The sequence below is a fragment of the Cariama cristata genome, unplaced genomic scaffold, assembly GCF_000690535.1.
Source record: "Cariama cristata isolate BGI_N322 unplaced genomic scaffold, ASM69053v1 scaffold8543, whole genome shotgun sequence".
Classification (NCBI taxonomy): domain Eukaryota; kingdom Metazoa; phylum Chordata; class Aves; order Cariamiformes; family Cariamidae; genus Cariama; species Cariama cristata.
In genome coordinates this window covers 57,093-73,391 of record NW_009606616.1, presented here as the reverse complement: position 1 = coordinate 73,391, position 16,299 = coordinate 57,093, and the positions used below count along the sequence as shown (strand labels likewise).

Below are 16,299 nucleotides of genomic sequence, written 5' to 3'. Positions count from 1 at the left end.
GGTCTTGGCGGTACCACTGCTGCCCAGGGCCGTTTTGTCTTTTGGGAAACACTGGAACTGGTGCTGACAACGCTGTATATGCACGAGAGGCTCCTTAGGAGGCAAGAGTGAGTGTCCTGGACCCTATTTGGTTAAAATGTGGGTAAACATCCTAAACATTGATCAGAGGGTTTTATTTAATTAAAAAAAATACTCCTGCTGGTAAATACATTTGGCTGTCTAGGGTCTGAGCAGTGGTCGTCGCTTTATCGATTGTCATATCATTAAATCAGGCGGGGAAAAAATTAATGATAGGCTTGAAGACCCTGAACATAAAGTTCAGTTGTCTAGAAAATCTGTTAAGTTGCTGAGCATCTTGCAATGATTTAAAAAAAAAAAACCAGCTCCTAAATGAAATGTCAATGCATATTACGCTGGATGATGTGATGCCAGTAATTGTCTCACTGGGCTCGGTCACGTGGCATTCCAGATGCTTACGATTATCTAGATTCCTGAATGGAAAACTACTTGATTAATTCTAATATCTTAGCTCTAAGCCTGTAATCGAATCCCGCAGCAGAGGCTCCAGCATCCTTCCTGTTGGATGCACTATGTTTTAACAGGTTTGACTGCTGACTAGGATCTTATTTCATTATTTTTTTATCTAAGAACGAAGATAATTCATTGTTCAATATGCCCTTCCAGTTCGTCTGTAGGAAAAAAAGCCTTCCAGTGAGTTAAAATGTAGTTTTTAGTGGCTCCAGAGTGCTTTAAGTGAAGGTTGCCGTCCTACCCTCTGTCTCACGAGGAGATGCCAAAGTGTTTAGCTGCAGTTCCCATTCACGAGAAAACAAGCGTAAAAATTCATGACCTGTTGAAGTAAGACCAAGCTTTTGCAGCCGAGCGAGCCGGTGGCTGGTGGAAGGTGACCAGGACCCTCTGTTTGTACCTTTAGTGCTAAATCATATGAATACTGTGGTCAAGTGCAAATGGGGCTGATACTCTGTGAGTTACATTAATTAACCCCCGTTAAAGGAGTTAAGAAGTGGTAGGTGTTGGGCGGTGAGGTTTGAGCTGTCTGGCAAAAGTTCCCAGCCTGAAGGGCTATGGCTGCCTTAATCCCTGCTTAGCTGATGCCTTCGTACCTCGGGAGGTTTCATGTCTGGCTTCGCCCTGCCTCTCCCCGTCAGCCTTCCTCTCCGTCGCAGTAATATTTTCCTTTCTTTTATTTACTGGATTTTCTGTGGCTATTAGGCTGTCAGATTGTCATGCTGTAGAAGGAGAGGGAGGTGGAAGTTTCTGTGCTCAAAGTACTTTCAAATGGCCAAGTAAATAAAATGAAATTCCAAAATAACTTTTACAGGTCCTTCCACACCGCTCTGAGAGAAGAGCGGAAGGCGACGGGGCATCGCTATGGCTGTGAAAGGATTTTTCCGAGCCCCTGGGGCGGGTCGGAGGGCAGACAGTAAGATCTCTGTGTAGGTTTCCCCCCATCTCTTGCTGGGCTCGGCCTCCCGCCGCTTCTCTGGTGTAGGTGGGTACGGCTCCTCGTGGTTCCTGGGGGACCTGGGGCTGAAGCTGGTCCCCATTTTTTCATCTGGAGGAGCAGGTTTCGGTGCCTGCTCGGAGGAGGAGGTGCACGTGGTGGCACAGATGGAGCCGTGGTGTGGATTTCTCCTGCCGGCAGCGTCCCTCCAAGCAAGGGCAGGTGATGGCTGTGACCAGCAGTGGCCGTGGGGCTGAGTCAGACTTGCTCATCTCTCTGTTTTGAGTGCAAACACCCTCCGTATGCAGAGCTGCAATGGGAGCTGATCTCTAAAGATAGCAATCTGCCCCCAGTACAGCCTGCCATCATCTGTGTGCCATCATCCTGCCTTACAGGGACAGGAGAGCTTTGTGGCTGCACGTGGGTATTTCTCCTTTAAACAATTTGCTGTCTGCAAGTGCTCTTCAGGCAGCAGAGCTGGCCGCACGCTCTTGTCGTTTGCTTTCAGTGATTAGGTGCTGGAAGAAGGAGAATGCATAAGGGCATGTCCTGCGGGGAGCCAAGGCTGGTGCTGTGCAGCACCCCAGGCTGTGGTTTGCAGTTGGATAACACAGGAGCTGCAGCCTGCCCAGAGTTCGTGATGGGCAGATCTGCTAAGGGTTCTGCGTGAAGATTTCCTCCTCTGCTACCGTGTAGTATCAAGTATCAAACTTTTTTGGAGCAAGAACCTCTTGTTTACCTGGCAAGTAGTTCATTATCATTAAACTTTTAATTGTAACCCTGGTAAAGAGAACATCAATCTTCGGTTGGTGCTGTGGATCACTTGCAGAGGTCATGGCCTCCTGAACCACAGTTGGGAGCCACGAACAAAGGCTGCCAGGTACTAGTCTGCTTTTCTAGCTGTTGGATCTCAGTCCGAGTGCCTGATGAGCAGTTCAGAGCATCCAGTACCAGGGCACCAGCACTGCCTACCCCTCTTGTCAAAAAAGGGTGGTCAAATTACCCACCGGCCCCCGTTACCTGCGTATCATACTTCCACTTGAGTGGGAAGAGTTACCCGACGTGCTTCTATGTAGAGCTTGGCTGGAGTCATCCCCCTGTTGCCTCTCGTGCCCCCACAGCCTCAGAGTCTGATCGGGCAAAAAGTTCAGCTGGAGGGGGCCATGGATCATTTTGGGCACCGAATCCGGATGACAGTTACCTGGCTCATTTCTCAGGTCAGCGGAGCCGAAGCTTAGGCATTGGTATTGCTGGTTGGAAATAACTTTAGAATTATACGAGTATATTTGTTCCTTGGGATAAGTTTTTAGTGAAACCGCTGTGAGGATTTTTGACCAGGTGGAGGAAGGTTTGCAGAGACCTTGTGTACAGCTGTGGGCGTTCGCTGGGCTGGCGTTCGTGCTTTCCTTTGTGTTTGTTCCAGCTGTAGGAAGAGGAATACGGTGCGTGTAGCTCCTTTTCACTGCTTCCGTCCCCGCGCTCTCTGTTAACCACCTGACAGAGTTACCACCACAGCAGGCTGGGGGCAATTAATTTGAAAAGGGTGGCCAAATTTGGGTGCGTACCTCTAATTCCTTACAGAAGTGGTCTGACTTTTTCAGTGCGTGCAAGCAGCCACGGCTGCCATCGACTTCCTTATCTGTGGATTGCAGGGCATTTTAAATACTTAAAGTGTGATTTAAATTTAAATACTTTAAATGCTTCATGTGTGAAACAGGGCTTGTGTTTACACTTGTGTCTCTCAGAGCAGGGAGGTGAATGGTGGCTCTTCCCTGTTACACCTGCGTGGAGGATGTGCTGTGCCAGAAGGGCCTCACCGGGGAAGGAAGATGGAAAAGCCTTGGTTTGGGAAAAGAAAGAAGGATGAGCCGAGGGGGAGAGAACTGCTGTGACCCCTGCGTAGTCCTCCCTGCTTTCTAAAGCCTGACCCATGGCTGCCCTGGCTTGATACCAGCAGCACTTTGTTCTTTGGGGGGTAAATGGGTTTGTAGTCGTGGGCTTGAACATGCAGGGTTCAGACTTTGTCTCATCTCATTTAGCTTGAGTGCTTTAAAATTTGTGTCTGAAGTCTGAACTTCCCTCCTTCCTTGTGATCTGCAGGGAGACTGGCCCTTCCAGACTGTCAGTGCGTACCGTCTGGGTTTGGCACGTATTTTGGGATGAGCTGAATTAGCTTCTGCAAGGACCCCTCCCTTGCCTTTAGCAGGGGGGAAGCGTAGGTAGCTGGGGTGGGCTGGGCTCCTGGCATTCACGTGGGCTTGGCGAGAGGACGTGGTTTGGCTGCCACGGTTGGCCCAGGAAAGAGAGAAGGGTTGAGTAAGTTTGTCTTTATGAAATATCACTGTTCTGAGGTACTGCTTGGAATCTGGTGCCAAGAGTAGTAGTGTTGTTGCTGCGGGATCAGAGGATGTGGAAAGGGTAGAGAAGCCTTCTGGTGCTTTAGAGCCCAAAGAACATCACAGTACAAGCCAGCAGAAGCTGTGTAGGAGCAAAGTTGCTAAGAGGTGCCAGGAAGGGATTAGGGATACGGTGCAAAGGCTGAGAAAATTGTGCAGGAAAAGCACCAAGGGTAGTTTGATGCCTCGTATTTTTTGGGTTTGTCTTGTTTGTTCTCGTGTCTTGCAAGAAAACTGCAAAATATCTCCTGTTGACGTGGGCTTTGGAGATCTGCTGAGGTTTTACTGAAACCCTAATGGTTGTGCTGCAGCCTGAAGATCCAAACCTGCCATCAGACTGTAGGTTAATCAGCTTTGCTCTCCATCTTGCTGCTGGTTGGTTCTTCGGGTATTAGACTGAATAGAAGAAAGAAATAAAAAATAAAGAAAACAAGACGTTTGGCATCGCACCACTTGAAAGGACCGTGCTTGTTGTCACCTACCAGCTCGTTTCAGTTTGGTAGCCGATGAGAAACTGGATTAGACCAACGTTTCATGTTGGGTCTTCTAGGCTGCACTGAAGCAGATGCCTGCAAAGTAAAATATTTTGCTTTCCGTCGTTTGCTCCATTCTGCTCGGAACGCTTTCTCTGTGTTTTCTTCCTGAACGTGTCTCTCTTCTGTCCAGGTTGTTGCTGGAAGGCACAGACGTGAACGCGAGGCACAAGCTTGGCTGGACCGCTCTCATGGTGGCAGCTATCAGCAGAAACTCCAGGTAGGTTTGTCTCGGCGTTCACCGTCACGTAGCGAGTCAGTCAATTCACTGCTGCCCGGTTTTCGTAAAGTCACACTGAGCTCCACAGAGTTTCCGTAAAGTTTGGGCTGGTTTGGGATGTGTTCTCGAGCCAAACCCGAGGGAGATTTTTCCCTCTTCCTTTGCCCGGTACGTTGCGTGACAGACCGAGGTAGGCTGCTCTGCAGTCCCGGAGAGGTGACTGCTGAATTGACCATGCCGTTCCACAGTAACCCTCAGATTTTGGCCTCCGGTAAGTCAGTAACCATGGGATGTCACTGTGGCAGGTACTCTAACACCCCACCATCAGAAGTAGCTCCCGTCAGAGCTGCCGCGTCCCTCCTCGCTTGTGGGGCCATTGCTGGGCCTTTCATGCTAGGCCTTTATGAAGCAAAAAGTCTGAATGCTGTGCCCTCCCTCCTTAGTTCCCATGATGATCACTGTGGCTTCTTGTAACCTTTTAAAGACACTCTTAAATATATTCAGTCTACAACTAAATTCAATTAGTTTTTTATTTAAGGAAAAAAGAGAAAAAGAAATCCAATTTTGGAAAACGTGGGACAGACGGGAGAATGAGCTTTGATGTTACAACCTCTCAGGGATGCTTTACTTAGTCACAAGTTCATAAGCAAAAAAGCCTAATTACTTGGGAAAACACAGGATTAAAGCAACGTACAAAAGCTGAATATCCGCTCTCGGGCGACACGATTCGAATCCATGTGCCGAGTTCGTGTGTGGTGCAAACTTTGATGTGTGCTATGACAAGATGAAAGTCGTGACCTCCTTGGGGAGCTCCTTAAGATGGGCACAGAGGCGGGGGCTTGGGACTGTTTGTTTAACTTTGATGTCCGAGCAGCAACGGGCCCTGTTGTTTGCCCGGCCGCAGAGGGACGGGCTTTGGAGCCTCCCACCTTTGCCCGTGGACAATGGTCAGCAATGGAGTGTGACGACTGTTGACCATTCCAAGTGACTGGTGGAGCAGAACAGGGCTTCCCCAGTTGCAAAGGCTGAGAGGAGACAGGGAGAAAGGCTGTTCGTGGTACAGTAATTACCTAAAATCAGGTAGAAATGCTAATGAAAACATCTAGGCGGTGAAAAGCGTTCAGCACCCAGCCTACAGCTGGCCGAGCAATAACAGCGGTGTGTCATATTTGGGTACCCGGCAAAAAAAGCACTTTTGGCCGTGTTGGGCAAATGGTGTTTATTTTTCCCACATTTTGAATGAATACCGACTTTAATTGAAAATTAAGAAGTCCTTGAATTTCTGAAGCTTGGTAGGACCTGTCTACAGCAATATAGTGGAAGAGTGATTGGATACTTCATGGAGGCGAACATAAGTGCAAGCAAGACTTACCCCTGGTGTAACAACTCATGTTGATAGCGCTGGGGTTGTGCGGGATGCGTTTTTGGCCCTCTGTACCGTTCCTGGCTTTTAATGTCCGCAGTGGGGTCTCACTGCTGGCTGGGAAATGTATTGAGCTGGAACACGACACACGGAGCGTTTGAAATCCCCTACAAATCGTTTGCTCGCAGACGTAGTCCACAGGGTGACCTTTTTCACCCAAAGCCAGCAGAGCTGGGCGTTGTGCCTGGGGTCGGCTGTGGACGTGGAGAAGGCAGAGCCTGGGGAACTGATGGCTTTGGCTCAGTGGCACGGGTTTGCCTGCAGAATTTTAAATGTTTATTAACTTTTCCCTTCCAAATGCAGAGTGCTTGCTGGTTTTCTGGATCTCTCGCAATCCTCTTACATACATTAGGTAGGAACTAGTCTAAATATGACTTAACTCTGTGTCACAGTAGGATGCAGGTTTTTGGTTTGGTTTTTGAGTGTGGTCCCTCTGTAAAGAGCAATGATCTAAAGTTGGTTTATCTAGCCGCAGCAGCTGATTTGGTGGGTTATAAGTTGTTATGACTTGGTTCGTAGCCCGTCGGTCCAACAGCCTCCGGGGCAGGTGAGCGAGGTCTTTCTCGGGCTTGCACATCAGAGGAGAGGTAAGGAGTGGCTCAGAGATGGTCGAGGTGCTGCCAGCTGAGCAAGGATCTGCACGTATTGTTAGCCTGCGGCAAGAACAAGGTCATTTGATTTTGTTTAACCTGCTCGCTCTGTCACCACTTCTTTTCTTAACGTTGCTGATACCTGCGCAAGTTACTCAGCGTGGCTTTAGGGGGCTGTGACGTTGCTAACCAGAATGAGTATTTTCAGCTTAGAACTGCTAAGAAAAAGTAAGCCTTCAGCCCCAAATTACTCTTTCCAAAGTTGTTTTTCAGAGAACTGTGTTCTCAGTCTCTGCTGTGCTGCTGGAGATTTCTGTGGCCTGTCCTTTAGCTTGGTAATGCTTCCTAATTTTCAGAGCCCTCACTCTTCCAGTTAGACAGCTACAGTCCATATGTTTAATTCAATTTCAGAGGCACTGCATTAATGACTTCTGTCAGCTGCCATCAGCTGCAAGATGAAATCCTGTGTGCCGTCAGGGAAGTTTGGGGTCTGTCTTTTGTTTTTACAACAAAACAATGATCGTTCTCTTCCTCTTGAAAACATCGTGTAACCAAAATGCAGCAAGGCATTGAGAAGTGTTCTGGTACATCTCTACTGATGGGTTTCAAAGGGAAGGCTGGTGCATAGCTGGGAAGGAGCGGGGTCACAGCTTCACGTCACACTGAGGTACAGCCTTTCTCCTGGGCTCCCAAAGGCTCCTAATCCAGGTGAATTTAACCTTATAGCGTCCTGTGACCTGGGAGAGGCACTGACACTTCGAGCAGCTGCAGCTCCAGCTCCGGGCAGGGCTTTCTTTCCCACTGCCCGTGCTCCAGAGGATTGCTCTTCTGCAAGCAGGGAGCATTTCTAGTCCCAGCTGGCCTCTTTGTCTGCAGAGCGTCCCGTTCTGAAACACCGACGCGCAGCGTGAGTGCAGCTTCGCTTTGGCACCTCTTGGCCTGGGGTGCTTTGTGATCCAGTGGAGAGGGACTGGGCTACCGGCACGCCTGGGATCCGCTCTGGTCCCTGCTCAGCAGCTTGGAGGAGTTTGTTCTGTTTCCTGGTGTCCCCTGCGCTCGGTGTCTGCCTTGGCATGCAGCTGGGGCTCTCTCTTGCACTACAAACACCCAACACGTGCTGCCAGCACGTTGAACCCCCAGCTGTTGCTGTGGTGATGGTTATAAAAGTAAAGGGAAGTGGCCAAATACTTCAGCCTGGTCTTTAATTTTGGTGTTGGTGTTTGAAAAACACTTCATTACAGTAATTTACTTGGTATAAAAATATTGTTGAAAGAATTGTGTTCCTTTTTTAAAAAAATTATTTTAATTAGCTTGTTTTCTTGTTTCAAACTTTTCCTGAAGTGTGGATGGATTCATTTATGGTTCTTTTTTTTATGTGAGAGGGAGTTCAGGTCCAGGTTGTAATTGGGTGGTGGGCTAAGGACCGATCAGCTGCGACCATGTTCCCATGAGCAAAGGAAGCTTTTACGCTGTAATTCCCATTGCTGGGGGCATTTGCCATAGCTTTAACATAGCTGATGGGGCAGTGAAGCTAGTTTTGTTCTAAGCGTAAGACCATCTGACTGTCGCTTTAGCCTGCAATGCCGCGTTGTGACTGTGCGTTTCTGTTAAGGCGTGAGGAGTAACGCAGGCGAGTGGGTGTGTGTGCACTTACTTTTCATTTACGTTTGCCAGTTGGAGTAACTCCTAGTCTGTTTTCTCTTTAGTCTTTGTGAGAGCCTGTTGCTCTTTGGGGTTTCAAGACCTACCTTAAAGTGGTTTCTTAATTCTCCTGGAAAAACATCAGTTTTGAAAGGGAGGATTTATAGTCTATGTGAAAAACACTGCTAGGCGCTTCTTTCCCTTGGCTGCACCTGCTAGCTTTGCACATGTAACATATTTATAGTAATTAAGCTTTAATTAAATGCTTACTGAGAGCTTTGTGGGTTTTGTGCCTTTGTTAAAATAAGCAGCAAAGTGATCATAAATTAAAACCCAAAGCAGTCAGGACCTTAGCAGGCTAGCTGTCTATGCTTTGGTAGCTTAGTGACCTTTTCTGCATACAGCTACGCCGTTTTTCATCATTTCAGCAGAAGTAAAATGACAGTGAAATACTGAGTCTCAGCCCCTTCTGAGGTGGAGAACTGCTTTTGTTTAAGGGGAAACTGAGGCACAAAGCAGCATGGAAGCTCTGAGTGCTGGTGGGATGAGTTTGGGTGGTTATAAAACACCGGCACCTGGTTCTGCTTCCATTCCTTACCATCGATACAACCCCTGAGCAGCAGTCCCACGGGGAGGGAGCGGGTTGGAGCATGAGTTTAGGGCTTCCAAAATTAGGTGTGTGGCTGAGGTGGTGGGGAGGGGCACCCGGCCGTACTCAGAGGGATTACCTTTTTCTCTCAGAGCTGTTCAGTCCTCGGCAAGGCTCCGTAACGACCTTCTCCGCAGCAGCAGTACCCCCGTTTTACGGGTGGAGGGAAAAGATAAAGAGAAAATGACTTGGCTGCAGCCGGCTCTCTGCGGCAGCAAGGTCTCTGTTTGCTGGAACAGGGACGTGGGGCTCTGGGGAGGGGGGTGTGGGTGAGGGTGACGGGCACATGGCTGCTTTTAGTAAGTTTGGGCATGTTTTCTGAGGTTTAACAGTCATAGCAGCGTAGAAGATCTCAAGTTGGAAGGGACCCATAAGGATCATCAAGTCCAACTCCCTGCTCCTCGCAGGACTACCCAACACTAAGCCAAACATCAGCACACTCCAGGTCCTGTGGGCTCCAGCTGCCAGTTTGTACTGGGACGGGGCCAGGGGTTCCAGTCAATCCTCTTCTTTCCAGCTTCCCTTCTTCCACTTTACTAATACATAGCGAGGGTACTTCTGTCCATCTTCCTCCCCCCTTTTTTCACACACCCATCTTGTTTTACCCATAAATGACCCCTTCGTTCTCACCCCAGATGCCGTGAGCAGCTGTGCGTGGATCTCGGCGAGACAGCCTCCGTGAGGGCAGGGAAGGTGGGAGGAGGGAGAAGAGCAGAGTGCAGCTCCACCACCTAAAGAGCATTTCTTTATTTGAACAGTGGCTGTCTCTTGGAACCTTCTCCCCACCTCCCCTCGCCCATGGACGTTCTTCTGTACAGGCTGCTTCACGTTCTGTTAGAGCAGGAGGGGACAACCGTTATGTTCTGTGCTGGTGAACCATTCCTTCCATGGACTTTTGAATCGCAAAATCACAGAATGGTTTGGGCTGGAAGGGACCTTAAAGCCCGTCCAGTTCCAGCCCCCTGCCCTGGGCAGGGACACCTCCCACCAGACCAGGTTGCTCACAGCCCCATCCAACCTGGCCTTGAACACTTCCAGGGATGGGGCAGCCACAGCTGCTCAGATAAGTCCTGCTTGTTTATCCAGCTCATGGTATAAGCACCTCCCAGGCATAGGTATTCTTGTTTCATCAGGGGCTTTAGCCTCTGATTCATCTCAGCTTTTCCCCACATAATCTCCTCTTCTTCATTGTCTTTTTGCGGCTTTGACTTCTTGCAAACCCTTTCTCCTTCTCCCTCCATCTTCAGGTCTGGATCTCTTGACCTTTCCTCACCTTTGCTTCCCAGTGCCTTCCTGCTGGGAATGACCGACAACAACCAACTCCTCCCCGTGCCTCAGCTCTCCTTTTTCTTCTCTGTCTTTCTACGTAGATCGAAAAAGCTGTGGGTCAGAGGCTCTCGCGTGGAACCAGAACCAGCAGTGCTTGGCCCAGCATGGTCCTGTCCCTTCCCTTGCCTTCCTCCTGCAGCCTGCCTTCCTCCAGCCCCCCTTAAGGAGAGGAGTCGGGAAGCGGCTCGTACTCTGCCTCGGTGTAGATTGCTGGGACTTGTGCCTCTTCCACGCGTACCTAGACTTTGTGCATTGAAGGTGCTGTATAGATGTTTTATATTGGTAATAACAGTACATCATGCATAGTAATAGCCTAGTGGGTATGGTGTAAGACTTACAGTGAAGGGTGACCTATCTGGAGCTATTTTCTGTCTATAGGCAATGACATGATTAACTGGCGCAGTCTTATTACCTATATTAGGTACATACATCTGTTCCCCGCGATCTTTTTCACTCCTTTCACTTCAGGCAACTCATTCAGAGCTGTCTGCAGCAGGGCTGGAGAAATATCTGGATGCCTTTGGAAGCACGTATGGCCCATAATGTTGCCTGTCAGAGAGCCGAGTCGTCGAACATGGTTGTCAGCTGTGATGACGGCACATTTTGAGGGCCTGATCCTACAAACTGAGGCATTGTCTTTCAACCGCTCCTCTTCTGGGTGTCTTTGACCAACAGTCTCCACTCGGCCGTTCCTGCGTTGTACCTGCCCACCTGAGGACAGCCCAACGGGGGCTGTTCCCCACGCTGCTCTGCTGCTGCCTCTGCAGCGTTCCCATCTGAGACCTCTGTGCCCAAGCATCCCTCTTCCCAGGGATGAACGGCACCCGATGTCCTGCAAGTCAGGCGCAACAAGATATCATCGCTTTAGCAGGTTCCTGCGCCTCTCCGAGCCACGGAAACCGCCTCTGTGCACATTTTCTTACCATGGCACGTGGGTAGCAAGACTTCTTTTAATGCTCCTTCGCTGATGGCTGGGGGCATGCGGCAGCGGTGGTGTACCTTGGCCGTGTCTCTGAAGCGTGTTTCACCTGAGTCACACTCTCAACAGAAATCTGTTGTGAACAGTGTAACAATTATCACCCTTCGAGATTTTTTTTTTCTTTTTGGGTTCTATAATCGCTTTTTATCCCTTTTGGAGGGGAGGATCATTTTCATCTGGGTCAGTAATAAACCACCAGGGAGTGAGGGACTGCTGTGGCTGCCCTGCTTGCTGTGCCACAGGTGGGCGTAAACATATTCCTGGGAAGGCACACATCCACATTTAGACCTCATCAGAGAAAAAAAGGAGAGAGCAGGGGCTGGAGTGTAAACAGCAGCTCCCCCCCCGGCCCTCCCGCCCCTGCTGAGTTTTACAGAGAGTTAAGATATAGCCACACAAGGGATGTGCTTTGTGTCCAGGCAGGACCTGTGGCTTCTGCCAGAGCTCGGGGCAGCCTCATATCAAAACCCGTCAAGGCTTTTGCATTGTGCTGATAACTCACGGTCATGGGGATCACTGGACTTCTTGGTTCACCAACCCCAGCTGCCGGCGCGTTGGGCCAGGCGCGACGTCTCTCCTGACGCAGCCCCAGTCACATCCAGCCATCTCGTCATTGATTTCCCCACCCCCTGTATTGTATGTATGTATTTATTTATTTAACAATATGTTGGTCCAGCCATTAAAAGCAGAAAGCACGTTCTCCAATCGATTGAACTGCCCGCCGAACTTCAGTTAAGCGTTGCCCTCTGAGTCATCACCAGGGTCAATTTAGATTTATATTCATGCTGATGAATAGGCTCTGCCTCTAATCTAATGAAAACTTGATCAGCAAATTAAAACTCAGCTTGTTGAGGCTGTTGAGCGCAGGTGAGTTATGGAGGGAAGCCTGCCTGCCTGGACCAGCTCGGCCTGCCGTCAGCGTCCCTCTCCCTCAAGGTATCTGGCACAGAGTGTTCTTCTACCCCAACACCTGGCAGCAAGAGGAAGAAAACAGGAGGTATACGGCCCAGAGCATCCCCCGTTTGAAACTCAACCCTTCATTAATAAATAATAGCTGAGCTGGTGCGGAAGAGAAAGATGCCTTCTGCCTTTTCTAGCACCCGCACCAGAGCTTCCTTAATTGACCCCCACAACTGCCGTATGAATTGGGAAGTAGTTACACCTCTTCTCCCTGGGAAACCCGAGAGTTTTACCCAGGGACTGCATTGCTAGACCTGGCTTTGTGACTGTCATCTGATTTTGCAAGTCCCTTGCTTCTTCCAGAGACACTCACATGCTTTACGCTGATGAGCGCAGTTGCTCTGTATTTTGATGGCGCCATTACCTTTCCTAAAGGCTAATTTGCTTGAATGTCCCATTACCTGCAAATTGGATAGGTACGATCAATTTTTGTGATTCCAGGAACGTCTGGCTGGTGCAGAAGTGCCTGGAGGGGACGGCACATCCCAGAAGCAGGAGGCGAGATTGAAAGATGAGTCGAGAGGGAAGCTGAATGTGCAACGCGTTGTTATTCAACCAGTGAGTCCTTCCTGCGTACAGAGCTGGATCGCAGCCCGAAACAGGGCCAGGCTTTTGGAACGCCAGATTTTGCCAATAAGAGATGATATCCATGTGTATTAAACTTCAGCCTCCCAGGGATCTTAGGAGCTAAGGAAATGTTTCTTATCGCTGGGGGGGAAACAGCGTAGAGGGTCGTTAATAGAGAGAGCAGAACAGTTCTGACATCATCGCCTCCCGCTTTCACTCTTAGACTGCATTGCATCTAGCATTTGTGGTCCTCTGCTAAACTTTTCGTGAAAGGTCATTGCCCAGAGAGAAATGTTGAAGGTGTATGCAAGGAATGAAGAGAAAAAGGGCTTCCTGAGGGTCCCTGAGAGCACATGAAGGTGATATTTGATGAAGTGCCTGGGAAGAACATTCATTTCAACGTCGTCACTAAGCACAGGAAAGGAAGATGGATGGAGTTACCAAGGGAAGGACAAGTCATTGTGTGTTATCGTGACTTGTTCGGTACCCACAGGTGGGCTGCAAGGCTGAGGATTAAAGTCCTATGCTGGGGCTTGGGTTCATTTCTCTTAAAATGAAGAAGATGCATAGACCTTAAAATATGTCATAGCCTATCAGCTGAAATTGGAGTAGAGGGATCTCTTTGGTGTTGACAGCCATGAGGATGGGGTCCAAGAAGGGCGGTTTGACCGTATCAGAACCCGTACTTCTAAGGACTGGAATGATCAGGAAAGCCCAGCTTTCTGGTGTAGATGCTGGAAGCCCCGATGCAAGAATCACAGTAAGTCAGCTTCTGGAGCAAAGTCATCAAAGGCTTAGTTGAGGCACATTGCACTAATGATGGCTTCTGTTCAGTAGCTAGGTGTCCATCTCTAGGAACGTGGAGGTCATCAGCGCAAATCCTGTAGGGCAGCAGGGCAGTACCTGCACCACCATCTTCCATCCTGTACCTCCTGCTTTCCACAGGGACTGCCTCTCCGAGGTCTCTGTTGCAGTTCTCTTGATGACTGGGCTGGCCACAGCAGCACCAAGTACTGGAGATGCAGGATCTCTCCAGAGGAATCCAGCACTCGATCTTCCAGAAGAACTTTGCCAAGATCAATGGCCTGTGCTAGAGCTTTCCCAGGTAGAAAGCCTGGCTGTGGCACCTGGACTTCTCCTGTTTCGTGACCTTGGGCAGATGGCACACCTCCTGCCCAGCACTGCCAGCCAGGCACCGAAAGTAGGATGGACAGGCCTCCTACCTGATGACCAGCGATGGAAGAGCCTGGGATGGTGGGCTTTGACTGTAGCTGTTCCGGACAGCCAAGGCCACACACGTGAGCTCAGGTGGCTTTGCTTGCAGCCAAACCTCTCTCTTGCTTTCCATTTTGCTGTGGCCATAGAGGCCAGTGATGAAGGCCACGCGGTGTCCCTTTGTATGAGGCAACATGTCGGGGTTGTGAAGTGGAGATGAGTCTGGAGCTAGGCATGCCGAAAAGGCCTTGTTAGAGGCACTAAAGGACTTTTAGGATAGGTTTTGTGCCCCGTGCCTTATTGGTGCTCCTGAGGCGTTCCAGAAGGACCTCCAGGCTTGTCGCATGGCTGGAGAGATGGCAGTCTTGCATAAGATGTCCTCATTGACGTGGCCTTCAGGAGCAGCGTAGCAGGGCAGCGTAGGCATGGCTTTTCTGAACATGGAGGGGGAGATTTGTATCAGCGTCTTTTCCCTGGCAGCAAATTGTCTGTTCTGAGAGGACCAAGGATGAGACAGTAAGGTTGTATCTCGCTGGAACTATGCTGAAGGTAGCAGATGATCTGATCCTTACACCAAGACCAAAACTGCTGAACGAACTGAAAGAAAATTCAGGCTAGTTGGAGGGATTTGCATGGTAGAGAGCGAGCACATCTATGATGGGAGGCTACTTAGCACTTCACGTCCTCCACTGCTGATGTCTGAAAGCAGGCGAGATGGTCCCCGTCCTTAGTGCCAGTCCTAAACCACCAGATAGCTAATTTGATCTTGTGTATGCAACTCAAACCGTTCAAGAAAATCTTCAGTGTAACATGCTCCTGACTGCATTGAAATGGTGAAGGATCATAGTTGGTCCTTGCCGTTTGAGGAATAAGATCCAGTGCATCTCAACCTAAATGTTTTAGAACAAAGGGCGTTGCTGAAATACAGATGTAAATGGACTCTGTATGCTCACACGGGAGATGCTTTCCTGGCTTCCAGCCTGGTGCTGTGCTCGCTGGAAGTAACTTTGTGCGTGGTGAAGAGCGTACCAGCACCGTAAGGAGCTGGCTTCTGTTGGACCGTATTCAAAGAATAAAATAACCACCTTTTATTCCACTAATGCATTTACAGGGTAAATAGGAGAGGAGCTTAAGTTAAATTCAAAATGTGACTTGACAAGACACAGCCTGCAGATACGTGTCAGTCAGTCTGCGGTGCACGTCGCTGTCAGCCCGTGAGCCATGTCACCAGTGATGAATGCTAACTAACGAGTTACTGTCTAGTTGTCATGGAAAGCTTGAACCCTGGAAAAAAAATTAAGAATTAACTGGCATCAAACTGCTTTCAGGAGTGGTGAGAAATCTAATTCTTGCCTGATGATTGTTTGGGTTGGGAAGCAGAGATGGAGGACTTCCACACCAGAACTGCCTGCGCTGTACGTCTCACGTTAATCTCTCCTGCTGCAACCTGTAACTTTACAGGTCTGGAGACTGAGACCCTCAGTCCCACCGCGTAGGAGAGTTGTCGTATGGGACGTCCTGCCTGTGGGGCCATGCGGGTCAGCCTCTCCGGTGGGTCCTGCAGCTACCATATAAAATAATGGGGAAGTTCTCTACAAATTCAGAGGTTAAATCTCTTTCAGAAGTCCTGGCAGCTGCTGGGCTGGTTGCAGATGACCAAGCTGTCTTTGGTGGTGATCTCATACGAATTGTCTGGTTCTTGGAGACGAAGATTTGCCTGAACTTCATGCAGCAGTCAAATGCTTTTCTTCCAGAACCCCCTGTAATTAATGCAGTTGAAGTTTATTTTTGAAGCGCTGAGGTAGGTGCTTCATCTTGTGAGGGCAGAAGGAGGCAAAGGAGGACTCGCTGTCTCTGATAGCCGATGTGGGTGCAGGAGATGCCTTTTCAAGGGTGGCTTCCATTAGCTGCATCGACGTAGAGGGACCGCGTGAGTGAACGCTGTAAATTGCAGGGCAGAAGCCTCAGGAGTGAATAGGGCCCTGCCAGCCCCTGCCTTTTGTCGTGCTTGATGCTGAAATGCTATGTGCTTCTCCTCTCAGTAGGACTTCTATTAAAGGAGGCTTAGGTGCTGTAGCGGTTGCATCCCCAAAGCAGAAGTAACACAAAATTCAGTTTTGCTTTCCTTAACCCGAAGAGCGTTACAAGAATCTTCCTTTTTGCAGGGGCAGGGATGGCCTGGGAGCCAAGATCTGGCTCTGACTCTGCATTTACTGCGGCTGGGGACAGATTCCAGCGCTGACCCAGACCCCCAAAGTTAAGGGGCCGTAACTGATTCCCATGGTGGACTGGGAGTACGACTGATGCGAGGAGCGTGTTCTGTGCAGGTCTT

The 16,299-nt window shown here is 49.4% G+C and overlaps 1 protein-coding gene across 1 annotated transcript in view; it reads left to right on the top strand.

Moving 5' to 3' along the window:
* Positions 1-4,516: 4,516 nt before the first annotated feature.
* CLPB (ClpB caseinolytic peptidase B homolog (E. coli)) overlaps positions 4,517-16,299 on the top strand; it is a gene marked incomplete at both ends in the record, with an annotated part of 68,697 nt that continues 56,914 nt past the window's right edge. The window contains one exon of the mRNA XM_009696424.1: positions 4,517-4,614. Within this exon, the coding sequence (XP_009694726.1) occupies positions 4,517-4,614 (98 nt within the window). The remainder of the gene's footprint in view (positions 4,615-16,299) is intronic.